General features: G+C 40.6%; 1 protein-coding gene across 4 annotated transcripts in view; it reads left to right on the forward strand.

Moving 5' to 3' along the window:
- Positions 1-27504, forward strand: part of LMO3 (LIM domain only 3) — a 58885-nt gene that overhangs the window by 24664 nt on the left and 6717 nt on the right. For all 4 annotated transcript variants that reach the window (XM_071422105.1, XM_071422108.1, XM_071422107.1 and 1 more), the window contains one exon: positions 21422-21547. In XM_071422105.1, the coding sequence (XP_071278206.1) occupies positions 21422-21547 (126 nt within the window). The remainder of the gene's footprint in view (positions 1-21421; positions 21548-27504) is intronic.

The raw sequence follows: 27504 nt of genomic DNA on the forward strand, positions 1-27504 counted from the left end.
CCCTTGTTTTGTGAGAAATGTGACAATGCATTGTTGGCACTTTACAAACCTACAGCCCTCGGCAATAGATAATGAGAGGCAGGGTTTTTTTCCCTGTGCAGGACACAATGAAATTTTAGACAGATGAATGCTAAGAGAACCCTATGTACCAAAGGCAATGTTTACTGCATGTAATACATATCATTGTTTGTCTCCTGTAGTGAAAAATACTTGTGTCACGCTGTTAAAATGTACTCCTGACAGAACAGAGCTTGCTATTATAGGGTCCATTGCTTAAAAAAATGATATACTGACAGAAATACAATTTAAGAAAATTTAACACCAAGGGTAGTCGACCATGTAGGCTACTATTAAGGGGCCAAAACTCAAGGCTGTGGTTTTATTAAAAAAAGGGATAGTTTATTTGCTAGTAGTAGGTAAAGTTAAAAAAAAATAAAGGCATAGAAGGGAGAAAAAGAAAAAAATCAACTTGCATTCACTTGGTCTCTGGTGTGTAAAAAATTAATAAAAGCAACAGTTGAATAAGATTTTATTGCAGAAATGTTTAAGTGAAACAGTTTAGGAATACTTCAGATTTTTAAGCAGTTCTGCTGCAGAGCATTGTGCATAACCAATTGTTGCTTTTGGATGCAAAGCACACCCAACACTTTTCATAAAATGAGTAGTGAGTCCTGGTTAATTTAAATCAGTTTGTGCATTCCTCCATATTTATCTTTGGTTTTAGAAGCACAGTGAGATTAGCAGTTCAGTGTGAACAAATGCTGTGTTGTGGCTAACCTTGCCCAGTTAAACATCAGATGTTGGCTTTAAATTAATAGTGGTCAACTTACTGGTAACTAATTCAGATGTAGAATTTATTTGCCCCTTCCCAGCTCTTCATTGCAAATTTCTAATTGCTAGTTCATGATGTGTAGCAGTCCGTGGGGTACCAACAAGCCATTTGGTTTTTATCTGTCTTCTGCAATTATTTAGCAAAATCACAACTTGGTGGAGAAGTTTTAGCTTCTCAAACACTAACCGGACAACCCTTGTGCAGAAGATAAACAGAATTATTTCTGTATCTGATAGGTCCAGGAAAGTGTAAAATGCAAGTGACTGAGCCCTGAGCTCCACAACCAGTTGCTCGTTTTTTTTCCATAGAATATAATTTTTGTCTTCATCAACCCAAAATCTTCCCCAGAAATGAGAGGAATTGAAAGATTTAAGCAAAAGAGCAAAAGAACATGTGCATTAAGTCATTTTTAAAAAGTGAACATTTATTCAGATGCTTCTTATTTCTTATTGTGGAAAACTCTCTGATACCAGCCAGGAACAAACTGCATTTTTCATTAATTATGTTTGGTCGTCAGGTATAAGAAAGTCACAAAAAATAAATGAACATAACAATGCAGGAATGGTTTTTCCTCCATCAATGTCATAAAAGGTTTAAATTTTTTGTTGTTGTTCCTCACTTATTCCCTGTCCCCTTTGTAACAGCCTTACTTCAGCTACTAAAAGAACATTTTACCATGCTGATGGTAAGATTAATATATTCACCTCTGTACAAAAAAATCTAACAAACAAAAACCCCTAGAAATAATTCTCTAATAATATACTTATATTCCTGATGATTACCAATAATATGACATTATTTGTACGAATTAATAGCTAACCCTCCTGCCATGAAAATATTGCAAGCCCGTGTGTGCCTTTTAAAGCACATCTAGGGGATGTCCTTTGAAGATTTCTGAATTTCTGAACTCTGAGCCTGGAGGTGGTTCTGCATATAAAATTGTATTAAGTGCTGTCATCACTGCTATTTTTGTGTATCAGGCCTAAATAGTTGTTAAGCCTTCAAGTTAATAGATTATTGTTGAAAAAAAATATTTATTTTACACAAGATTTCAACCGAGTTTGAAAGAGGTGGTGCCAGATTTAAGTTCTACTGCATGCTTTAAAGAAATATTTCTGTTGCAAACGATTTATTTATTACAAACATAGGTCTGAAATCCATTTTCTTTTGCTATTCATACTTTTTTCTCTTTGTTTGCTTTTCACATTTCTCAGAGATTAGGGCAATAAAAGCCAAGAAAGCCAATTTTGGTTTTGTAGTCAATTTTACTTGTAGGTTTGAATTCTGCAATGTGGGTGTTCCAGTCTGCATTAAAATTATTCAATATTTCAATATAATTTTTAACTTTAGGGTTGGTTTTTTTAATTCTGTCTCACACACTGTGCAAACGGAATTTTTGTATTTTTGAAAAAACTCTTTTATTTCAAACATTTATACACGCATTTTTTGCTGAATAATTCCTTTATGGAGAGCTTCTTTTATAGTAGTGATTACTGTAGGTGAAATAATAATAAAAGTATAAACACAATACACCAGATTTTTTTTTATAAAACCTCAAAACCTTTCCAGCAGTTCACATCTGGCCAGCTGTTGAACCACCCCACCATGGGGAAAGGTCACCAGTGAGTGTTGGGAAATGGCCCCAGAAAATACTGAGAGAGGTAGGGAAAAAGTTTTTAAATGCATTCACTGTGGAACTGGACATGCACATGGAACCAGCAGCTGAGAGCAGCTGAACACACATTCTGGGCATATTTCAGTATCTTTAATTTCCAGAGACCAAGAAGCTGCTGGGACACAGAGGTTAGAAAACCCCACCATGTAAAATAGCTGTAAAAACCCCTTTGTAATTTATGTATTATTAAAGTGTTAGTGCACTGTGGACAGTGCTTACCACTCTGATCAGAATAATTCCTTATTTTTCATCACTTTCTTATGCTTTCCCTAGTTTTGCTGATTCCACCTGGTTTTGTCTGGTGCCTTGATTTCAAATTCTCAGCAATGGTGCTGTTGCTGAGACCTGTGTGGGGGCCTCATCCTGCCTTTGTAGGCAGAGGAAGGGATGGTTGCACCTGAAGTAGTGCAGGAAATGCAGAAAGCTGCATGGCTGGTTCCGTCAGAAGATTTTGTCATGGCAGAAAAGTCACTAAAGAGCCATGTTATAATTGCAAGAGCAGAACTAGTAGAAGATGGTGCATCTTGTTGTGCATTCACCAAAAAAAAAAAAAAAAAAAAAAAAGAAAAATCCCTCTCTTTTTGATGTGTTTTTACATTTTCTGCTTGCTGTAATGTGGATACATTCTTCTGTGTCCCTGTGCATGGCAGGGGGTTGGAACTGGATGATCTTTAATGTCCTTTCCCTCCCAAACTTCTGTGATCCTATGATTCTACACACATGTGTGTAAACAAAAAAAAAAAAAGAGAAAAAGAGGATAATGACTATTGCCCATTTGGTGCCAGCCCTGCAATTCTTCCTAACACAAGTGAACCCACTGAGCACAATAGGAGTATCTGCTTGTTTAAAAATTTATACAACTTTTTGCAGAAATGCTTAGGGTGTAGTGATATGATACAGCAGCACAGAGCTCCTTCCCTCGTACAGCAGGGAGCTCTTACTGTGAATCTGTTTTATACACAGCTGGTCCTTGTATGGAGGTGCTGCTGCTGAGGACGGTGTGTTCTGTGGCTTTCCCTCAGTGCTGTAGCTGTGGCTCACCAGGAAATGCCTCCATGGAGCCCTTTTAGTGCAGGAGCCCTGCACAAGGCTCGTGGTCACAAAAGGAAGGGCCCACAGAATATTCAATTTGTGTCTGTTTGGCACTGCAAGTGAGGGATTGAAAGGTGTTACCATCTCTTCTGGAAGCTGGCTTTCCTCCTCTTCCTAAGCCTGCCTGAAAGAATTAGTTCAGGGGCAGATGCTGGGCACAAGGAGGGAGTTTTGCCTCACTTTCTCACTGAAACTGATGCTGGGGGAGCATGGAAAAAAATCACCCTAGGAATAAAAACAGTTTGGGATTTTTCCTGCTTTTCAGCTGTTAGATCAGCTTCTATTAAAGCAATTCATTCAACAATCATAGATTTGATCTGTGATTCTCCTTCTTCCTTTTCTTTTTTCACAGTAGATGATGAATTTGACAGAAAAATCAGAAATGTTGCGGTTCCTTTTCCGCACACAATTAATTGATTAAATGTGGGATCACGAAGTTTTCAAGTGAATTCTTTTCAACATAGAATTTTGTCATATTCTTTTTTTCCTAATTGAGATGATCTGATAACAATGCCTACAGTTTTCCATGTATGGGCTGAGTTATTGGTAGAAAAAAGCCATCATTCCAAGGATAGCGTGCAATATTTAATTTCAGCTAATATCTGTGCCAGGAAGTATTTTAGTGTGCCTGTTTGCAAATATTCAGTGATAATAAACCAGCCATTTACACTGCTGAAACAAACACAGGTGCAAATGTGAATTTCTGTCCTGTACTTCCTGAAGTATTCACTGATTCTGGAATTTCAGGTCTGCTCAGAGATGCTGTGACTATGTAAAAAAAAACAAAATAGTATTTGATGGCAAACAAAACCCTTTTTGTTGGAAAAGAGTATGGAATCAAAATAAGCTGAAAAGAAGCATTTGTTTTGGAAATAAATAGAAAATATGGAAGACTATGGAACTGTAGAGCAATGATCCAGGGGAAGTAGCTGTAACTGCAATATGCTGCACATTATTCTCCAGACTATGTTTTTTTTTTTTTTCTTTCTACATTTTATAATCTATGAATTGAGATATCTTGGATAATTAAAATACCCTTTAATTAGTTTTAAGAGTAGGGGAATTTAATAGGCCTGTGGGAACACTCTAAATAAAAATAAAAATGCTAAGCAAAGCCTAGTTAACAAGCAGGCTTTTTCATTAGGATAAAACACTTCTGCCTGGTATCAGACATTTGTTCCATTTGCACATAAGTTTGGGATTCTTTTTCCCAGACAGACTCTTACAGTGTGGTAACACATGGTCCAATCCAGGAAATTGCTGTGGATATGATTCATCCCTCTGAAGTCTGCAATCTTTTCTTTATGGAACTAAGGAATATTCAACACTATGAAAACTTGCCCTTCTAGAAATATTGACATGCAATATTGGCAAAATACTCCTAATAGGAATATATTGTATCAGTACAATAAAACCATCTAGAATGAGTGGAAAACCCATATTTGTACAAGCACAGTTTGTAAAGTATTATCCTTTTTTTAGACTAGCAGGGTTTTGGTCAGCTCAGGCAGAAATAGGGTTTGCTAGCAGGTACATGAGGAGCACATGGCAGAATTTGTTGCCATTATCTGTATGAATAATCCATCAATAATTTCAGCTCAATGTAATACTTGCAAATGAATAGTAGGGAAATCCCTTAATAGAACTTTTGGGAAGAGTTAGAGGAAAAAGCTGCCTTTTGCTTCTATGGGGCAGCAGGTGACAAAATCCCTGCTGAGCAGTGTCTGCATGAAGCTGTGCTTTGTGAGGGAAAGGCTGGGTCTAGCAGGGCTGACCAGGCTTATGTGGGCTACTGACACTGTGCTGGTTTGCAAAGCTCACCCTCTGTCCTGCCAGGCAGAGCTGGCCCTGGGTGTGCTTCATATCTGATATGTAACTGATTGTTCTGAAATGTCTCTCTGCCCTCTGATTAATACTTCTCCAGCTTCAATTAAAATATAGCATGAAGGGTTTTGGCCTTATTATTTCCCCCTTTACATGCATGTCTGTAAAGAGGATAATTTTCTTTTTTTTTTTTTTTAAATTAAAATCATCTCAAGTTGCCCTCTCATGCTAAAATGAACCACATCATAATGAAGAGCTCGAGGCTAGATTTCCAAAGAATTTGGACATGAGAAACCTCTGAGAATTTTGTCTGCCTCTTTCTCAAAATCCCCAGTTCCACCCCAAATCTCCTAATGTCAATTTATAGGACAAGTTTTTAATCAAGAAATTAGGAATAACTGTGCTGTGCAGGGCTGAGGACTGCTGCAGCTTGAGCCTTGTGTAGTTGGTTGTGTGAGGTACAAGTTCAGTGGGTCCAATAGAATAGCCAATTACAGCAGTAAATTTTGAACAGGAATATCCCTTATAACCATTCTCACTACATTAATAAATAAGATTTTGGCAGGCACCTTTTGAAAGGGGCCTGTCCTAATCCCCTCCCTTACAGTTCTTACAACCAGTAGCTGGTTACAGAAAGGGAAAGATTCCTCCATTGCTTCATCTATCATCATTCATCATCCTTAATACAGACTTTAAACTTGCCTCTTAAGCAACCAAGAATCACAGAGTCATAGAATAATTCAGGTTGGAAGACACTTTAAAGATCACATAGTTCCAACTCCCCTAAAAACCTTCCCACCTAACTTCACAGGTGATAGGAAAGCCAGAGTAGACCTGGTATCAATGAAACATGTCCTAAATTTGTTATGGTGACTGTGCCAAATACCTCTTTAAATCCTCAGAAAAGTTGGTAACTATTGGACTGGAAATATTGGAAGCCCCTCACTAAAATTTAGAAAAAGTTTTATTCCTGAAATGTAACTGAAGCTAGAAGAAAAATGCATCTTCCCAGTGGAAGATGAGGCTTGAAATCTGGGTGGAATGGTGAACTGGGTCAGGGTCTGCACAAAAGTATAATGTGTTAAGTGAGTCAGTAAATTTGCACAGGGATGGACCTGGCAAAAGCAAAAAAAAGAGCCTGAATAGTAGAGAAAGGTAACAATAAAGAAATAGCAATAAAAAGGAGAGAAGAGGAATAGAATGAGGTAGAAACAGACAAAGACAAAGGACTGAACAGTTGTAAGGAGGAATAAGTTAAAGATCTGCAATCCAAGTTAGCATTTTATCTAATGACTTGTATATTGCTGGCAGAAACAAGATGGAAAGGACTGAGTCAGGCACCTCTGTGATTTTCACTACTTCCTATTTCTCTAGTGAGTGTATTTTGGAACTTGAGGTTTACAGTACTGGAGCAGGAATACTGAAAATGTTATCCCCTGTTTAACTGTGCTTCAGTCTCAGGTCACCAGCAATGGCTTGGAGCAGTAGTAGCTCCTTTTTGGTTGGACAGCATCTAAAATCTTCTCTACACTGACACAAAGGCCTTCAAAAAAGTGCAGGAAAATAGAGAACACTCCTTCAGTGCTGTCAGAGTTCTCTCCCTTGAAGGTTATGGGTGGGTGGCATGTGTGGGAATGTGTCTGTGGAATATTTTTCAGATGTTTATGGAGCAACAGCAGCAGATACAGGTGCCAGGACAGATCTGACTGGGCTTTGCTGCACCTGTGGCAGGGGCTATTTCCCCAGGGAGGGGGAGATACAGTCACAAACTCAGGGTGACCTCAAGTTTGCAGGAAGGGCATGAAAATGGCCAGAGCCATTCATGCCTCTCCTCTCAAGGGTGCCTTCTCCCACATTGCTCACTTGCATATGTTCGAGCAGCACTTTCATTTTTACAAACAGCCTTCCCCTACTGCTTCCACGACAGAGGTATTGCCTTCCAGGAGCACACATGGAGATGCATAGCCATGGACTCAGTGCAACAGGGAGGGCCAAGGGGCTGAGACCACATTAAATATAGTGACCAATTCAAACTGCTTCTTCCCCGCCCCTCAAACTGTCTCAGTATTGCACCTCCTTCACTTCAGCAGCCCTAGAGCAAGGCAGCTTTGGGATATCACAGAGAGAGTCCAGAGCAGGATGCATTTACCTGCTCCAGCACCTGAGTGGAAGGGGATTGTTTCATTGACACTCTCTGCTCTCCTTTCTCCCATCACTGCAGCCTGTCTGTCCTCACAGCATTCCCTGCTGCTCACTGCTGCAACAGGCAGGCAAGGGAGAAGCTGCAGTATCAGCTCATCTGCAGGGGCTCAGAGTCGTGGCAGCAGCAGCAGAAACCAAACAGAATGCCCCTTTCCCCTGCTCCAGAGTGATGCCCAGGCACTCTGGCTTTGCCATCCTGTTTTAATCTGTCCTGCCTGGTGACAGGCTGTGGGAGCAGAGGAACCGGTTTCAGAGGGAGGGTGGGGAAACAGGGTGAGACAACTTTTGCTGAGTTAGTCGAGATTTTCTGGGGTTAGGGATATTGCAGGTGGAGGAAGATTTCATCCCCATCTCTGCACTTATCTGTTGTCATGTCTGAGATGTAATTTGGTGACCCCCATTTCAAAATACGTGAAAGGCAGTGTGTGGTACAATACATACAGTATATGTGATCTACAGCTAGATGCTATTTCTCCTGTAATGATTTTTGCTGATGCTTTTGAGATTTTTCCTCCACTATTCTCTCTTCATATTCCTGTCAAAAAAATCCATATTAAAGACACAGATAGATAGTTCTCACAGAAGGTTCCCTAAGTTTCAGGGGGAAAGGGACTTATGTAAAGTAGTAGACATGTCGGGTCTGGTGTGGGTTTGCTTTGCCTGTTAGCTTTTTATTCCTGAAAAAAACAAAAGCTAGCTCAGGTTTCCCAAGAAATTTCAAAGTAAATATGGAAATACTCTCCATATAATGACTTGCAGTCTCTCTCCAATATTTTTTCCTCTAAATCATATCTTGCTATGCCCTGACTTTCTGCAGTCCTTCTTTAGATCTGAATAAGTAGAGAAATAAAGTCTGGATTTGATAGTCCTATAGAGCCTGCTTTCATATCATCATATAACAATGTATGCTGTTTAGGAAAGATTTACTCAAGCTTTTATAATATCCCCCTAAACGCTTGCCTGTGAGTGTCTCCACTGAATTTCAGAGGCTGACAACTCCCATCCTGCTATATTTCCTCCTCAGCTTAAATTTTACCTCGGTGCAGCTCAGGAGGTCCCTGCTCTACATAAATAACAGATAAATTGACAAGACAACCTTGACCACATTGTGGCCGCATCTCCTGACAGTATGGAAAAATAAGAACTTCTCTCTTTTAAAGTAGATGCATGCTGAGGACCGTGGGGCAGGAACTGTTGAGTTTTAATCCTAGATGGGATTAAATCCCAGCCTGTCTCTGTCACCTTGATCAAACTGCTGATGAGGGGGATTTTCAGGAGTCTAGAAGACAGTTAGGCAACCCTACATGATTGAAAAGCCCTAGAGTTCACCATTTTACAGCCCTTTGTGCTCTGAATCCCCCCGCTTCAGTCTCTCCAAGGAAGGCTTGTGCCTTTCCAGTCCTGCAGGGCAGCTGGGAGCACTTGGGAGTTAATGGCTGGAGCCCAAAGCGTCGCTAAAACTCCCCCTTTTTGGGTGTCTTTGAGCAAAGGCAGTACTCCCCAAACACCCTCCTTTCCAGAACACTTTGCACACGCCTGGAAGAAAGAATTAATTCCTCCAACTGCTCCCCTTGAACTGAGAGAGCCCTCCTGATCTTTTGGAGGGGAGCTGAAGGTGGGCTGTGCGATGGGAGCCGCCAACTCCTGCCTCTGGCAAGGCGTGCCTCCTCTGCCCGGGCACGTTTGGGAAGGAGAAGGAAAGCTGGGGAGCAGCAATTCCCCACGCAGGGCGTGGGCTCCCAGCCTGTAACACATCCCTTCCCTAACAGGACTTGATGGGGCCCCATCAGGTGTGACAAGCCCTGCTGCTGCTGGCATGGAGCGGCCTCCAGACGGCGATTTGGCCGCGTCAATCTGGTCATGCTTGATTTGGACACTTAACGTGCTAAAGCAGGGTCCCTCTCCCCCCCATCAGCTCCTCAATTAGCGAGCTGCCTCCTGGAACGGCCTTGTTCACAGTCCCCCTGGGCTCCTTCAGGGGTCATTAGGGTGAGACAACTCCAGCTCCAGCCAAGGAGAGGGGAGCTGAGAGATTTCCTAGAGACATATAACCCTTTTTCAAGTTGTTTGCTTTCATGGGATTGATTCGTGGCACATTAAGAAGCTTAAGGCTTCAGTATCTTCTTTAAACTGCCCACCTTATCGCCTTGACAGCTGACAGTTTGCTGGCAGCCGGGGTGTAAGCAGAGATAACTAGTAGGTTAGTACACACACACACACACACACATATATAATATACAAATATTATATACACTGCCTGCTATTTTCTGCCTAAAAAGGGGACGTGGGGGGAGCTTCTTGTCTGTAGTCTCCGAGGTTCTGGTGAAAGAGCAGCCTGTGTGAGCAGTCACTAATTTTAACAGCAGATCTGGAGAGGTGTACGGGGGGTGCTGATACCCAGCTGCAGTCAGCACAACATAATAAATAGGCAAATTTATGTCCTCGTCTCCCAAATTTCTTCCCTTTCTTTATTAGGGAGCAAACTATTGTTACATTAAATATTCAAACTACACAAAATCTCAAGGGCTTTCCTTTCCCACAAAGTGTTACCAGTATTCATGCATATGAAGAACAGTAACCCATATACAAACGGCACCTTTTTTAATGAGCAATATATGTCAACATGACACCTTCTTATGAAATGCAGCTTTTTAGGTTCTGCCTTTGTGGATGTAATAATTGAGATGTTTCTAATATATGCAGTTACATTACCTGCTCATTGTTTGCGATTTTGTTCCTCTCCCAAGTTTGTACTGTTTATAATGCTTCAAGCATTTGCCTCAATTCATGCTCAGTTTTATTTAATTAGAAATATAATTTTCTGCTACATTAATTATAAATTTGAGTGAGACAGCACAGAATTTCCTCAAGCATTCTTTTTAGAAGAGGAACAAAAATCACAGAGAGCGAGGAAGAAGCTATAAAACCAGTTGCAGGTATAAAATATCGATACCTTGAAACCTAAAATATTTAATAAATACATGAGGAAAAAAATCATTATTTGTAATTATTTAATTAATGTATCCTCTTATTGTAGTGCAACATTTATCAAAACAACTGGGTTAATGTCAGAAAAATGTCATGGTGATTTCTCTTAGAATCTGACATGTTTCTAAAGCGTACGTGTAGAACCGGCCCTAAAGATGCTGAAATCTGAGTTTTGAAAATTATATATTTTTTTAATGTTTATATTTTGCTTGAAATATTTTTCCCCAAAGCTGTAATGTTTTTTTGTGAACATGTTGATGATATATAGATACCAGCAATGCATATGCATGCAGAATGCAATGTATATACTCTATGTGCTTCTTCAAAGTACCCCGATGCTTTGATTTGTAACTGTTTAAGGTTTTACTTAAAATTCTGAACACTGCACAGAGCGTAGCCATTTCAATGGAATACTTCAAATAGTAAGTCCTAAAGGTGACACAACAAAGGAAATACCTTGGATACTGCAGCTTTTATTTATAAAGGAAATGCTCACACAGTCCAATGAAGGAAAACTTTACCTGTTTCCATTTCTATAGGAAGAGCAGTTCCATTAAACCAGTGCTTTGTTGCAGGAATTTGCAAGCACATCATATGATTTGTATGAGCAGAATGAAATATTTGCATGCCATCTAATGGATTGATGCATGTCCTTTATTCCTCATTTCTAAGCACTTTCCTTATTGCAAACATTTAAAAAAAAAGAAGAAAAAAATCATCCCGCTCACCATGCAGCACTCATCTTACAGTGGTTTTTTTTGGAAAGGAGAAATCCCAAAGACAGAATGAGGAATTATTGTGTTGTCTAGTGGGGAAAATGCGGTTCTTTCCCTTTTTATTCTCTCCTGTGAAACTGTTTTTGCTGTTTTTATTTTGCACACACACTTACACACATACACATGCATGCACATCTAGCTTAGCTCTGTGGGCAATTTCCCTGAAAGCAAGTGTCTGCTAGTCTGAGTGCCATATATCTGAATGTCATTCCTGGGCAAATGCTTATGTCAGTTAGTAGCTGCTATAAATACATTTATATTTTTCATAGTACCTATCACTCAGGACTCTTAAGGGACTTTTGCACACCAGGCTTCCAGTTCTTTCAATGCAAGGTAAAGATGGGAAAACTGAGGTGCAAAATGGGGATATTTGCAGAAGGATGCTTAGAGAGGTGCTGCAGAGATCAGCAGAGGATCAGCAGAGACCTCTAAATTAAAAAAAAAATTAAATGACTGTACCTTGGCATTCCTTTGGTAACTGCTGGCCACTCATCTCAGCAGAACCAGGCTGGCATGAGGGGCCAAGGGACAGTGACACACCTGCTCAGGAAATGCGGCCACTTTGGGGCTCACCATGCCCTGTGTCATCTTCTCTGTTTTCTCCACGTGCTCTTTCACAGCTCATGCCACAGCTCTCATTCTCTGCCCAGGTCTCCAGGGTGATTCCCATGAGCAGTGAGGTTTCTGGGCTGGGGATAACCACCTCAGAAAGTGCAATTCTCCTGGCGCATTTGTTGTATTCCTGGATACATATCTCTTAGCAAAACAAGACATGGAACACGATGTGAACCTTGTGGCTGTACTTCCTACCTAAGCACGTCTTTGCCTACAGCATCGTGGCATGAAAGAGCCTGCTAATGATTCTTAAATGTTCATTACTGTAGATCCTCTCCCAGAATATACTTCTCACCTTGAATGACCCATGTGTTGAATTTTAACTAAGGGAACCCATGATACTAAGTCTGTCATGATGCTGGCTTTTTTTTTTCCCTCTCCAACTCTTAAAAGCTTTTTATTATAGGACTGCTTAAGGCATTCTTCAATTAGCATGTGCTGTATTGTGGCTGGAACAGCTGTTTACCATTTAATAAAGCATGGCATAATTTATTTTCAGAGTCTAGCAACCGTCTTTGCTATTACACCAGGGGAGGAACACAGTAACTGCATTGTTCACAGTGCTGATGAAAGAACTATAGACTTTATTATATGACCTCACAGAACTATTAACTTACCCCCCACTTATATTTCAATATGTATTTACCTGACAGTCTGTGCATTGATTTCTTACCCAGAGATTCTACACTCTCAGTCACCTCTGGGGCAGAATGAAAAATGTCTATGTTTTATGTCCCTCACATTAGGCAGCTAATTATATATTTGTACCTTAATTTCCTTCCCTTCCCCCATCTCCAGGGGCAAACTCCATATGCACCACTTAGACCTTTTCTCCTTAGTCAGTGGAGAAACAATAGAGGTGTTGGGAAATGACAGAAGCTCACCACTGCTCATCGAGGGCGTTCTGTTTATTCAGGTTCTTTTCTTCCTAGATCTCTTCTTCCCTTTGTGGGTGGATGAGTTTGAAGTGTACTTTAGCAGCACCTCTGTGGGTTTCTGCTTCCTCTGCAGCAATGTGGGAGTTGCAAATGACAAACTCATCCCATCCCTGCTGCAGGGGACACTGGCTCCCTCCTAGGAGGGGCTGCAGGTCCCCTGCACTGCGGGACATCAGCTGCAGGATGCCAGCACAAGGACTGGTGCCTACTGCATGGAGCAGCACCCACGTGGCTTCTGAAAGTGTGATTGTGGCCAAGGTCATCCTCCCTGAGGGTCCCTGCCCTCCATCCCATTCCTGTCAATCCTGCCAAAGTTATCAGTGATCCATCCTTGAGATCAGTCCTCCAGGTGAAGAAAAAGGAGGGCAGGTGGCAGACAGAGCTCAGCAGTGCTTTGTCGTGACTGAAAGGCACAGGTCCAGCCCTGAGTGACATCCACATGGTGCAGGACACAGCACAAAGCTGTAAACAAGCTTCCAGGTCTGGGAGCAGCGTAAATATACCTGAGTGGCAAGTGCCTCCTTATCTGGGCCAGGAGCCTCCCAGCACAGCACTGCATGGCCACAGCACTTTGTCTGAGCCAGTTAGCCCTACCTCAGGCTGGGAGCCAGCTTGGGATATTGCAGGCTTACTCTTATGTGAGTTGGAGCATTAAATTTGGCTTTAAGTTGCCTGAGCTTGACAATGAAAATATGTCAGCTGAGTATCTGCAAATTTTTAGATTCAGCCTGTGCGTGTAGATGGATTTATATGCATGATTTAAAGTAAAGCATGTGTAGAAAGATGAAGTTTATATGGTTGCTTTGTAGAAATGGATGTAATATTGATGTTGACTTTACTGGTAGAAGTTTAAGAATGTCACGATGCATGAGTGGTGGTGCAAAGCAGAGCCCTGAGTGCATCAGGAGGTCATTTTTAACTTGAATTTATTTCCACAATATCAGGCATAGATCACTGTGCACTGTGCACAATCATCCCTGCTTTTCATTTGAGTCAATCAGAGTGGTTAAAGAAAATTTAAAACGAAACAAATTTGTGACTTGATTAAAAGCAGACAGTAAATTTGGCCAGAATACTCCTTAAAGTTGCATTTTAGCTTTAAACTGAAAGTTTGATGATCTGACTGCATGACTGAAGGGACAGGGTAGCAGACTGTGACATAAACGATGTAGCTATATTTGCTCCTAAGATGAACAAGGTTTTTTTAAAGTTGTGTGATTTAGGCTTTGGAGTTAACACTCCATTGACTGAACAACAAAATTCCCACCTCCCAGAGCTTTTTCAAACCAGAGCTTTAGAAAAGTCTTATTACATCAATAATGTCTGGTCATGCTTCAAATTTTTCCAGGCAAAATTAAGGCTGGTAATACTTCCTTGAAATGAAAGCTTAGATTGTTTCACAGGACATAAGTAATCTAATTAGAGAAGGATATAGAAGTAAATCTATATTTTGTTTTGAATGTCTGGTTTGGAGGTGTTTGAAAATGCAATTCATCCACGTTTACTTTGCATAAAGAATTCTTTCATGCAGTCTGCAGAGTAAAAGAAAAAAAAAGGTTTGGTTTCATGAACATCAGCAGATGCAGGACAGAGTTCAGCAAATATAGTGGTAGCTGATGGAACGAACTGGAAATCTACATTAAATTACAACCCACAGTGATGAAAGCAGTACATAGAGGCAAAAAGAGTACAGAAAGGCAAAAAAACCCCTCTGCATTAACTGCTGGACTTCAGTTTGCATACAATGACTTTCTTCTACAATAGCTGTATAGACTAGAAGGGTTTGAGGAGTAGCAGCTTCACCTGGGAGTGATTTGCACCTCCTGCCTTCAGTGTGCAGGGCGAGCTGCTGACACACAAGCACTAAACGTCACTTGTGACCTGATGGGGCCAGATGGGATTTACACATGCAGGAGAGCCAAAGGGGAAAGCCAAACACTGACACACAGCAGCGTGTGACTGTGCTCTGAGGCTGCAGCCATGCCCTGCTGGCACATTTCTGTCTGCCTGAGATCCAGCCACCAAATTTTTAGCAGAGCAGCCCTTAGAGAAGCACCACAGCTCACCCTCAGCAAAGTCAATCAGAGTGATTAAGGAAAATTTACAATTAAACAAATTTGTGACTTGGTTAAAAGATGTGTTTTCAGGTGGCACAGGCTGGGCATCCTCACAGACAGGGTTGGGAGGATGGGAGTACTTCCAACACCAAGTTAATCCTTCAGCCCCTGAATTTGCTTTCAAAAGAAAATGAAGAGGACTGAGGTGAAAGGGTTTCTCAGTTCTAGTTTGGCAAAACTAACCCTATTTTCACAGCATTGTCAAACAAGGCAAGCACTGAATCAGCCTTTGATTTTAGCAGACACTTAAGCATGCTTCAGCAATTGTGTGTGAATGCCTTCCTTAACACACTTAAACCAACTGGGCTGTTTTGTTTGACTATTCTCACTTTTCACCTTTTTTTTTGCAGTATCTGAATTTTGGGACAAGGTTTTAACCTAATCTGGATAGGCATCTAAACCATGTTATCTAACTCCTTCTATGTTATGACACTTGCAGTTTTACACTTCCTGAAATAATTCAGTGCCCAGACAGCCGAGCTCTCGTCGAAATTTGTCCACCTCACCACCTGCAGCTGGGAAGTGCTGGAAATCTAGCTTGGAGGCCAAGGGCTTCGATTTGTTGAGCACCCTGTTCTGCAACTCAGTAGTGATTCCCTCTTTCAACACCCCCAGTTTTGTCAATAAAAGGTTTTTAAAGAAAGGGGCTTAGAGAAACACGTACAAGCAGCACTGAGGATAGAGGACAGAATCCAGGACTGCTTCAAAAGTGGCCGTTTTCTCCTGTGGCCAGCTTGTTCCCCACCTTTTATCTTTCTTGATGTGTAGTCTCTGATTATTGAACCAGATTTAATTAAAAAGTCTTCTGCTGGATGCCGGTGGGTGCAGCAAGGAGGGCCGTGGATGAGCAGGGTCAATGGGACCCCTCTGCTCTTGTTTCTTGTGTGGTTTAACTCCAGTAGGCAAAGTGGGGCAGCTGCTCCTCTCCCCTTGGCTGGAAGCGTGTTTAATTTTCAATGAGCATTTAGAAAACTGTTCTGGGGAAGGGAGGATGGGTGGGAGTGAAATAAGTTTTCCAGGCATTCATGAAAATGCATGTGGGACAAATTTACCTGCTTCCTTTTCTCTACAATTTGACAGGGAGGATTTTCAAAAATACCTTGTGGGAAGTAAGAAAATATGGGCTATTTAAAGCCAGGAGTACTAGTGTCCCAAAGTCACTTTGAAATGTCTAAGAAATCTCCATCTAATAATCTAAATAATTCTCAGTATGTAAAATTTACATGGTCTCAAAACTATGCTTTTCAATGTGCTATGTAATCTAGATCCTTAGATGATTTTTTCTGTCTCTCTCATTAACTTTTAGATTCTTTTATGTGGTTTTATGCTTCTCCAAAAGGCATCTTATGTTGTCTGAAGTATTTGCTAAGGGCCAAATTCTGTCCTTCAGTGCATACAGCTTGAATTGAAATCCTGAATAATACACAAACCTACTAAGGGGAAAAAAGCTGATTGTCTATTTCAGTAAATGTCTGATTACATTTAAAACCATGCATGTGTAGTAGTTTGATCCCTCATGCACTGTGAAACTGAGGTTTGAAAGCAGCATTTCAATTTTTTATAGGAACAGTAACTAGCAGGGATATTACAATGTGAAGATTAGGTCTCACCTCCTTGTAACGAATAAATTGAGACCAAAATTAAGTGAGTTTCCTGGGTCACCTACTCAGTTAGTGGTGAAGGCAGGTTTAGAACTCAGATCCCAAATATATATTTTTTCCCTAATGAACCTAGTTAACCCCGTAGTGAGAACGAGGAGAAAAAATAGTTTGAAACCATGTGAAACTATCTGTAATTACTGGGCCATGGGAGAAATTCCATTTAATGTCTGCTTTGTCATTCCTCTATCTTAAGATGTTTTTTTCCCCCTTCATTTTCCATTGTGCAAACAGATATTTTGTTCTCCTACTGGGAACCTAGGCATCTTATCCAAATCATGCAAAATTTAACACAAAATTGCAATAGGAGAAAGAGTACTGTTAGTAGCAAACCAGTGGATCTTACAGAGGACAGTTGTCAAACAAGAAAGCAGAAAGGAGGAAGCTTGTGGGAGCAGCTGTAACCAACAACATTAGACCCTAAATCTTGTGAGAATCCCGTGTAATTTGACAGGGAATTATGGCCCAAATTCGTTTCATCTGGGCACGTCACCCTCCTGCCTAACGGTGCAGTTCTGTGATGGAGCATTTCCTGGGCACTGATGAGAACCACGACCTGCCTGCTTACTCAGAGCCTCGCCCAAAATCTGTAGGAGTGGATGGAAATTAGTGTCTCTGTGGTTAAACTGGGTCCCTCTAGAAAGCACTTGCCTGGTGAGAACAGTGTTGCTCAGTCAAACCCTCAGACCTTTTGTGTACGTCCCCACTCTTGCTTCTCTCTGTTTTTCTTGTCTTTCCTCTCTCAACTTTTTCCCTTTTCTCATCTCTCGGTACTTAACCTTCAGGTTTGTGTTTAGTAAACCCACCTAAAGTAGAATCAATAGCCTGGTGCTTAATCACACTTTTTGCTGCTCAAAATGTCAGGTTTGGGTTTGTTTGTAGAAGGGCTTCTGCGTGTCTTTCATTTTTCAGCTCCGTGCGGGATGTTCTCTACTGCTCAAATCCATTAAGAATGAGAGCTTTTGCTATGGCTGATTGTTCTAATCTCTGTCAGAGCATACACAGGGAATAAATGTAAGATTCCAGATGTTGGTTCAGATCATCATGAGAAAATATCTGTCCTGGTACTTTGGAATTTTCTCATCTAGGTGAAATCAGTAAGGTTCAGTTTTCTAATCTGAGTTTTCTAATCTGCAGAGTCTAACTATCTGTAAGTAGATGTGGTTGAGTTTAACCATTCTCTTACCACAGAGGAAAAGGAAATAGAGCTTAGGATGGTACCCAGCAGCTGCAAGTACTAGTAGAAATTAAATCCTTGCCACTCTTTTGGTAAAATAGACAAAGCAAGAGACCGTATCTTGGTGCATCAGCTCCACTTAAGAGCCTGTCAAGAAACTGTTTCTCCCCTCCAGTAGTAAAATTCATGTTTTAGAAACTTGTTTGTGTAACAGGTTTGAAGAAAATAGGAAAACAAAATGGCATGAGGAGAGTTGAGTACATGTACTCCCGTGCAGAGGAGTACAGGAAGGTGGCCTCTGCCTGATCTCTTGATCCTTGGACAAAACTGAGGAGAAAGTCTAACAAATGCATCGTTTTGCAGTAAATTAGATCAGATTTCCGCATCTCCGCACTCAGTCTGTGAGCTGACAGTTCAGTAAAATGTTCCCTTGTAAGGTTCACCCTCTTAGGAAAAGGGGCAATAATTCATCATTAGAATTTCAGAGTCCAGGTGTAGATGAAAACTGATGGAGCCTCCAGTGAGGCAGGGAAAGTGCACAGAAGAAGAAAATTTTATCTGAAGCCTAATTCCCTGGCTACAGCAGAGAATAATTAAGATAATATTGCTTCAAGAGTTCTTTAATGATTAAAAATCACATATGCAGAATCCGTAAATTGGAGGGCAACAAATTGGAAGGATACAGCGCCGGGGATGTGTTTTGTGCACGTTGTAGCGGGAAGCACACCGGTGCCACAACAGCAGCCCGGGCAGCCACAGGAGACCAGGCCCATTCCAAGGACTTTGTTTAGATGCAACAAATCATTTGTCTGTTATTAACCCAGAGCTTGTAATTATGCAGATTGCCATAGATTTTCCTGGGCCTGGAAGTGAGATTGAGGGTTGTTCACACTATAGCAGGCAGCTCAGGGCTGGCCATGCATTACTGAACTTGCCACATTTATCATGTTGACTGATGGCAGCAGAAGCAGGTCTCAGGTCCCAGTGGTTAATGTAGTGGGTAATTAACTGTCATTTGCCTAGTAATAGGCTGATGATCAATGGTTTGTGTGGAAACAAATTCTAATCAGGTAGCTGATAAATGCTCAGGGAGCGAGAGCAATTGAAATTGGGGGAAACTATGTCCAGAATTTCAAAATGGCATTGTGGGGTTTTTATTATTATTATTAATGGCAGAAAACTATGTTCTTCATATAAACAGCTTTATCCAAAATTAACAATAGCTAATATAAATCTCACATGTTTGTTTTGTGTGTGGTGGAGAAGGACTAACAGCAAGGAGGGCCTCCTTCCCTTTACGTAATTGAAAAATTTGAATGTGTCTGGTGCTTAGCTGAAGCAGTTCCTGCAGGGTCTCTCATTCCAGGACTGTAGAAATCTGCTCATGGTGGACTCGGGTGCAGTAAATCTCCCTCCTCTGCAGTGCTGGATGACAATCCCAAATTGTTTCACTGCTCTGCAACATGCAAACCGCAGCGCTGGCTGTAATGGATTTCCACCTTCTCACACGCACACACCTGCAAAGAGGGCCTGGAAGGTGACACTGCCCCTCACACCCTGTCTGGCCAGGGCTTTCAGCTGGGTCTTGAGCACTCAGCTGTTGCACCTAAGCACTGAGGTGCTGTGTGATGCCCTACACTGAGCTTGGAGGTGGTGGGACCTCTCTCATCTTTGTGTTTAAAGGTTGCTGTTGTGTCCAAGCTCTAAAGCCTGACTTCCCCTTTATGGAATAGCAGCACTGTGCACCTACAGCCCCTCTGCAGCCTGATCTGTTTCCCTCACACAACCAAATTGCCATCATCTTCTACACAGATGTGCAGGAAAAACAGAGCCAGGGCAGTGGTATAATCATCTCTAACACAAAGTCAGCCCACAACTCTGGAGGGCAGCTCAGCCTTGTGTCCTTCTTGCAGACAAGGAATCAAAGTCTGGGATTTAGCCAACCTCGGTGAAACCCCTGCGTGGTGGAGATAGAACTGAAGAGAGTGTTTCACAAAAGGAATATTTATAATCTGCTTGAATAACCTGTGATTTTAGTAATCAGACTTCACAAAAATAGGAGTTGACTTGAGTCATTCTAACAGGAGCTGATGAGGATGGCCTAGTCCCAGCATTTCTCCAAGTGATCACAGTAGCCAGCATCTCAGACAGGAGGAAAAGGGTCACAACTGCTGAATTAAACAGGCACAGATTCTGTAGGCAGCACACCTTAAGTAGAAGCAGAAGGTACAAGGATTTAGAATTAAGTAGGATTGTTGGCAACCCATGAAATTCAGTAAAATGGAGGGATGTGATTAAAAAACTGTGTTCATTTTTATGTTACCAAACTGAATTTTCTACAGAGCACCTTTGAATTCATTAGTTTAGAACTGCTTTTAATTTGGTGTTTCCCTTGAGAGCCATTATATTTTTCTGCTGTCAGCCTGATGTTGAGGAAAAAAAGAAAAGTGGCAGATGTGGCGTTTTCATCTGGTGTGCTTCATAGTTAAAAACAGCATTAACTGCTATGCGCAAGCAGAGCATTACTTTTAATAATCCATCACAACTATTAAGTAGTTTAAATAAACTTAGTTTCAAAGATTGCTGCCACGTAGAGCTAACGTGTTTTTTCTTGTTCATTATAATCCTTCTGTGTCACAAAAAGATATGTATGTATGTTGGTTGGGGTTTGTTTTTTGTTTTTTTTTTTTTTTTGGTGTGTTGATTTTTTTTGTGTGGGTAATACACCCACTTGAAAAGTATTGAAAAACCTTCAGCAAAGGGAATTTAAAAAGAAAATTATATAGATGTCTGGCAAAAACAGCATTTCATATTGTTCTTACAGTATTTTATACTTCTACTCCTGATGTGACTATATATAGTTTACAGCCTCATTTACTTTAATGTGCTACCTGAATAACATAATCATAGCAATAACTACGGTATAGGGTTGTAAGGTGCATGAACCACTAATGCTTTCTGACGATTTAAATGACTTGTTCATAAAATGTTCTTTTAATAATAGTGGTAAAGCTTTTAGCACTAGATGTCAAAAATGCGAAGAATGTTGGCTTTTACAAGTGTTATTTCTTTTCTAGCTAAAGTGTGTTTTAGTAATAAGCAGCACCAAAAGCCAAGGTTATGTGGCTCTCTCCTGCACGGCAGGATCTAAGAAGAAGACTCTTTCCACTTATGCAAACAGCTTGACCTCTGCCTGCACAGTTATGTAACGTCCCTAATGTGTTTACTGTTTCTTTGTTTAGTTTAACAAGATGTTTCTTTTATCAAGAAAGGTCAGTATAACCTGCAGGAAAAAAATATAACATCACAATAGGTGCAATATTAGTCTGTCATAAAGCTCTCTTCGGCAAGGCTATGTCTTTGTGCTGCAAATCGGGCAGAGTTGAAGCACGAAAGGCCAGCCTTTCCAAAAGGAGGTGTGCTGGGAAGTCAGCCAAAGACCAGGCTGTGGGAGGAAAAAATAATAAATTTTAAAAATAAATAAAAAAGAAAGTGAATCAAGAATCTATTGCTTTCTGTATCTCCAGGTTATTTGGCGTTACAGGAAACTGCGCTGCCTGCAGTAAGCTCATACCTGCTTTTGAGATGGTGATGAGAGCAAAGGACAATGTTTATCACCTGGACTGTTTTGCATGTCAGCTTTGTAATCAGAGGTAAGAGAATTTCTTGGGTCTGCTCTATAAGCTGAGTGCTAGCACTGGTGTGGGCATACATTCCAAAGAGGAAACACTTTCCAGCAGTAGAACCCCAAGATGGAGAGTAAGACCTGGATGCTGTTCCTGGGACTAATACAGAACATCTTTCATGACCTTGGCCAGAAAACTTTTTGTGCCTCAAGTCCCACATCAATAAAAAAGAATAATGTTACTTCCTCTCCTTCAAAAGGCTGTCTGTCAGGTTTAATTAATTAATATTTATAAAGGTCTTTGAGATCCTTTTCTGCAGAAGAGCATAACAGTACCATTTGTCATTATTGCATTCATTTCACTTTAATTCTTCATTTTTATCACATGTATTTCTTTTAAAGTACACATTGTTTCTTCCTGTTGCCAGAACTGTAATCATTTAAATTTAAAAGATGTTGTTCCCACCATTTCCTCTGTAGCAGCATTGGCCCTCTTACAGTCCTATTTTTATTTCCATATCCAAACCGTAGGTTATAAAAATCCCAAGAATCCAAACCTGACACCCTGTTCTGAAGCATCACCCATATGGCACAGTTGGAGAGCGAATGTCAAAAATGGTAAAATTGTAACATCTGATTTTCTCAGAGGTGAATAGAGCCAAGTTTATACCAGCTACACTCGGAGTGGAGCTGGAGATTTCACCGGGAGCTCCATTTCTGACTCCACCAGAGCTGAAAGCAGCTTTGCCAGAGACCTCTATGAGGTCTAGGAAGTGAGAGAGCCAATTATGACCACTCCTTAATGTCCATATTATTTTCAGTTAGTTTTCAGTTATTACATTATCCTATTTAGCATTTTATAGCATTCCTTTTTTTTTTTCCTTTCTTCAGTTGGGAAGAAATGCACGATATACATTTAGGGAAGCAAGGAAAAATCAGGAAGATAATAGTCTGACATGACAAAGCAAGACACAGCTCTAAATAAGCTTTCCTAACTCACCTTGTCCTACAGTGTATTATTTTTTAACACTGTAGTCATTTAAAAATCAAACATCCCTAAAGAACCATAAAATGTACAGCTGCTAATAAGTGTAGCACACTACAATTATGCTCTTTAAAAAAAGCCAAATTGACCTTTTTCATCATGTTGCATGGGAAATTAAAATACCAGGCAAGTAATAACCACTGCTTAAACTATATAATAATGCAAAGTAATTATAGGTTCTAATGCTATTTAAAGTCCTATATCAATTTTGTCTTGCCACATAACTGAGAAGCTGAGCAAGGCAGGCAGAGGCTCCCACAGTACCCATTTAAGAGACACACACAAAAAGTGTCCTGGGTTTTGTTTCCTAAACCCTTCACATCCTGTTTTTTTCCAAACCACACTTCTGGTATCATTATTAAAGCCCCTAATATATTTCTGTTGTTCGCTTCATTTATTACACGCCATAATGGGGCTGCATATCTTTAGTGTTGGTTATGCACAATTAGCACTTAGTTATTGTCTTGTCACTTCAGCCCATACAAGACAAACTTCTTTAATGTGAGAAGTCAGCTAATCTTCATCAGTCAAGCAAAGCAGACAATGTTTGTTAGCTGGAGTGCAAAAGATTTTCATCATAGTTAGCACTCTTGGATCTGAGGAAGTGAACTTTCTTTTTATTCCCTCCACCCTCCACCACCCAAAAAAAAAAAAACCCAAAAAAACCCCCAAAAAAAACCCCCACAGCTGTTATGCATATTTTTAATATTCCTCTTTTACCATTACAACTGCAAACTAATGTGCAATTTCACTTTGCAGCTAACACACATTGTGGTGTTCCCTGGGGCTGCTGATCCCCCTGGAAAAGTGCTGTTAGATGCTTCTGAAATGGAGCTTAACTGGGTTATTTAATAATTCTCAGCCTTTTTATTCCTGAGACTTCAATCTAATCTTTTATTTGATTTTTACTTTGCATGTATTTTGGGCAAAGAGTTGCTGAAATAGTCTTACAGGTGTCTTAGACTGAGAACAAAAGAATGGATTTACCTGAAATACAATTTAGTTCATCTAGTGAAAACAGGGAGTGGTTCCAGGAGTTTCAAAGAATTTCATAAATTCTCAAAAGTGACCCTAATCCTGATTCCATTGCAATAGCTCTCATGGAGCCTAATAAAGCAGACTGCTTGTAGGGTTCCTTTCTTCCTCACAATTTGGGACTAGTGGCCCTCTGAAGAATTAATTTTGTTGTTTTTTACAAAAAATCCTATTTCATGGATGCTCCAGCATAACTCTTCAGTGGTTCCTATGGCAAAGCATCCCACTGACTGCATTCTCTCAACAATACTTCAAATCTTCTGGTTTTTGTTACTTGAATAACAATAAACCTCCACATTGTTAGACACCTGGCCCATCAGCAGCTTGGGGGTTTTCAGATCTGCTATGAAACCTTTTTCTGTTCTCTTTTAAACAGAAAAATCTTGTCACTCACCATTTCATTAATAGTTTCTGTTGTCCTTTAGGATCATTTTCTCTTCCTTCCCTCAAGCTAATCAAAACCACACAGCAGATTCTGTGTAAGGATGTGTTTATAAGACTTCAGTTTAACTTTTTAAAGTTTCTGTTGCCCCTTTATACACAAAATAATGTTATTGAAAGGTTTTAGGTTTGCTTTTTCTTTTCGCTCCAGCCACCAACTCCACCAGCATGTAATTTATTTATTGAAGAGAATATTTTTTTTTTTGCAAACAAATCAAATATATCCAAAAATCACCAATAGGTGTTTCAAGGCTCACCACCTATTGCAGAACTTGTTTAGCCTTATTCCCCAATTTCACATTTTCTTCCCCCATTAAATTTTAAAACCTTTGGGTCCTTCTCTACACTAGTTTTGCAGAGTATGTAGTGCTCTCTGTTTGATTCCACGTTTCATTTTCAGTTACCATCTGCCATTCAGGCTTTTTCCTAACAGAATGCATACAATGTTCATGAGAATACAGAACTGTTTCTTCAGATTGCACTACTTTGTCAACTCTGAATTTTTTTTCTGATGTTCTGGGTCCTTGCTCCTTCCATCTCCTTCTGCTTTTCAAGCCAAGTAATATTTATATTAGCACACATCTCACTGCTCCTTGGGGCACCCCATCCTTTGGTCCTGCTATTACATGACCCTCACTTTCCTACCCTTTAAAGGGTTGGTCCTGGCCCAGAGAGATGCCTGCCCTTTTTTGCCTAGTGCTCTTTGTGATGATTCAGTGATTCTTCTGCTTTTATAGACAACTTCACTGTTTGCTTTATTATTTCTGAGTGTCTACAACTTACCATCCAGTGCAAGCCTCGGCGTGGATGGTAATTAGGCTGCCTTCACTTGAGGGGACTTTTGTTCAGGCCATGAACTCCAACTCTGAACTAACTCATAACATTGCCAGTCCCTTTATTGGCCTCCTGAATGTGACTTTTTCAGAGTGAGGAGAAAAAGGCCTTGTCTCACACCCTGTACTCCAGGAAGACACACTGGGGACACAGCTCCTGAGCCACTAAGCCTGGTCCCCTGGTGTCAAACAGGCACTGTCTCCTATTTTCCCTTTCATAAAGCTATTCAGCTCCAGGATCTAATTGCTCCAGCCAGACAGTTTCTGAGATATTTCCCCCACGTTTTTCTTGATACTGATGCTTAAAGCTGTAGCAATTTTGTGAATATTAAGCTCTGCTCCTAGCCTAAAGGTTTTAGCATCCTCTTATCTCTCATGTCTCTGTCCAGCTTACTCCTAATTTGAAGTTTTTCCATCGCCTAAGTACCTGCAGAGCTTAGTGACAGTCAGCTTAATGGTGTGAGAGTGCTCCCCTTTCTTCTCTGTAAACATATTTAACTTCTCTTCAGAAGCCCTTCACCCCACGTCGACAGTAACCTCAATATACCTCATTTCTGCTGAAAATTTAAAGGTGGAAGGGTGGGGGAAGGAAACCACTGGAAAAATAAACTTGTAAACAGACACTGCCTTTCACACTTTGTCAGGCTGCATGTGTGTGACTAACAAAACGGAGTGGAAAATCTTGCAAGTGGGCTCAGCTGTGCCTATGACACTTTTGACACTTTTGACTGCAGAGATGATGTCAGCCTGCCTCCGGCTTTCCCACTTCCCCGAGTTTGTGTGTCCTTCCTCTCACTCTGCCGGCGTCTTTAGCACCTTGTTCCCTACTCCTGTGATTTTTTTCTCTCTGCCGTATGAAGTCAGCTCAGAGTAGGGCTTAAAACCCCCATCTGCTATCGCTGAGAGGTGTTTAAATTGCCTGTTCTACCCTTCTATCTGCAATTGCCTTTATTTTAATAGACACTGGAGTAAAAATGGTTACATACTCATTGAAATTGCTGTCCTGATGTAGCTGTAAACACTTACCCCCAATATAAAGTGTAAAATGCCCACACAATGCTGCCTTTGTTCTCTGTCAAGCACGGGAGAGGGAATACAATGCCAGGGACATCCTTATTTCAAACACCAATATTAGATTTTTGCATGAGTGGTCATTTTATAAATTCTGAAGGTCTGAGTACTGCTTATCTTCATTGTATGTCTCAAAATTTAGAATACAAATTAACATATTGTCCATACCCACGTTTTTATAAAACACTGCATGAAAAGCCCACTGAGTTGTGGTTTGCCATTTGAGGTTGAACTGGGATTCTGTGTCTGTGTATTCTGGTAAAAATGTACAATCTCAGGCACAGCTCCCACTTTCCAGCCTTTGAAATGGACATTTTGACAGAACCCCAGAATTAATAAGCCACAGGTGTGGACTGATGATCTGTGGTGTAAAAGAGTGGCTTTGTTCTCTTAGTGATGCACATAGGTGAACGTTAATGTGAGTTCTACTGGAAGCTCAACATTTAAAAAGAGAGGAAAGGAGAAAAGCAGAGCCCAAGTTACTCACTGATTGCAAAAAGCAGAGGGGAAGGGTGTGGGTGTGGTAAGTCTGAATTGTCTTAATCCTCAGGAAATCAAGTAAATGCTTCCAGATTTTGTTTCTTTCTACAGCCACAAAGATATGGCATTACCAGAGGAGGCACACACGAAGCCATCTTCCTTCAGAGCAATATTTCTCTTGTTTTCTTAAGTAGTCTTCAGTACCTTGACACATGTCCTGTGCATCAGAAAAGATGACAGACAGCAGTGAGATCTCCTTAAATATCTGTTCTGAACAATGAAAGAGCTACTTCTCAAAATAGAAGTTTTATTCTTCTTGTGATTAGTCTAGGCACACTTTCCCTTCCAAACAAGGTGATAACAGAGGTCATTTTGTAATATAAATGGCCTTCCTTTTGCCAGAGTAAAATATTACAGGGGCTCTAGGATGTAGGTTAATTATAATGGTCATTCTACTAATGTCACAGTCGTGTCAAAAGTACTATTATCAATTTATGGTGCTCAGTCCAATCTGGCATGTTAATGCAGCCTATTGTATATTCTTTCCTCTTCATCTTGCATGCCTATTAAAAAAATTGGGTGAGGGTTTTAGGGAAGGCTGAAGACTACCATCTGCCTGCTAGAAGAGTAATAATCTTGCCTAATTATATACTCCTAGCACAATGGCATCTTAACATGCTCCTCCACTCCATTTAATGTGTGTGCCCAAATTGTGCCCTGATTTACATCCTGTGCCAATTCCATAAAAAAATCCCAACCTTAGTGGGAGGTTAGGCTTCAATTTACCCTCCCATTTTAAAGCTGAGCCAGGTTTAAATTTTGCAGTGTGCAAACTCAATCTGAAGTGGTTACAGATCTTTCACTTCAGGAGAGGCTAAATCTGGTTTTGAGAGTCAAGTAATGTTGAAAGTGTGAATGGCCAGAATTCCTCATACTTCATCTGCTTACATGCCCTGTCCCATTGCACCTGGGAGCCAGCATGCCAGGATTATAGGTTTTTCACCTGGTGCTTACCTCTTTGTCACCTAATGAGTGCACACTTCACACATTTAACACCCAGGGGCCCGCACAAGCCAAATA

This window comes from Agelaius tricolor, unplaced genomic scaffold (assembly GCF_023055355.1).
Source record: "Agelaius tricolor isolate 1412-34295 unplaced genomic scaffold, bAgeTri1.0.p SCAF_3, whole genome shotgun sequence".
NCBI classification, from domain to species: domain Eukaryota; kingdom Metazoa; phylum Chordata; class Aves; order Passeriformes; family Icteridae; genus Agelaius; species Agelaius tricolor.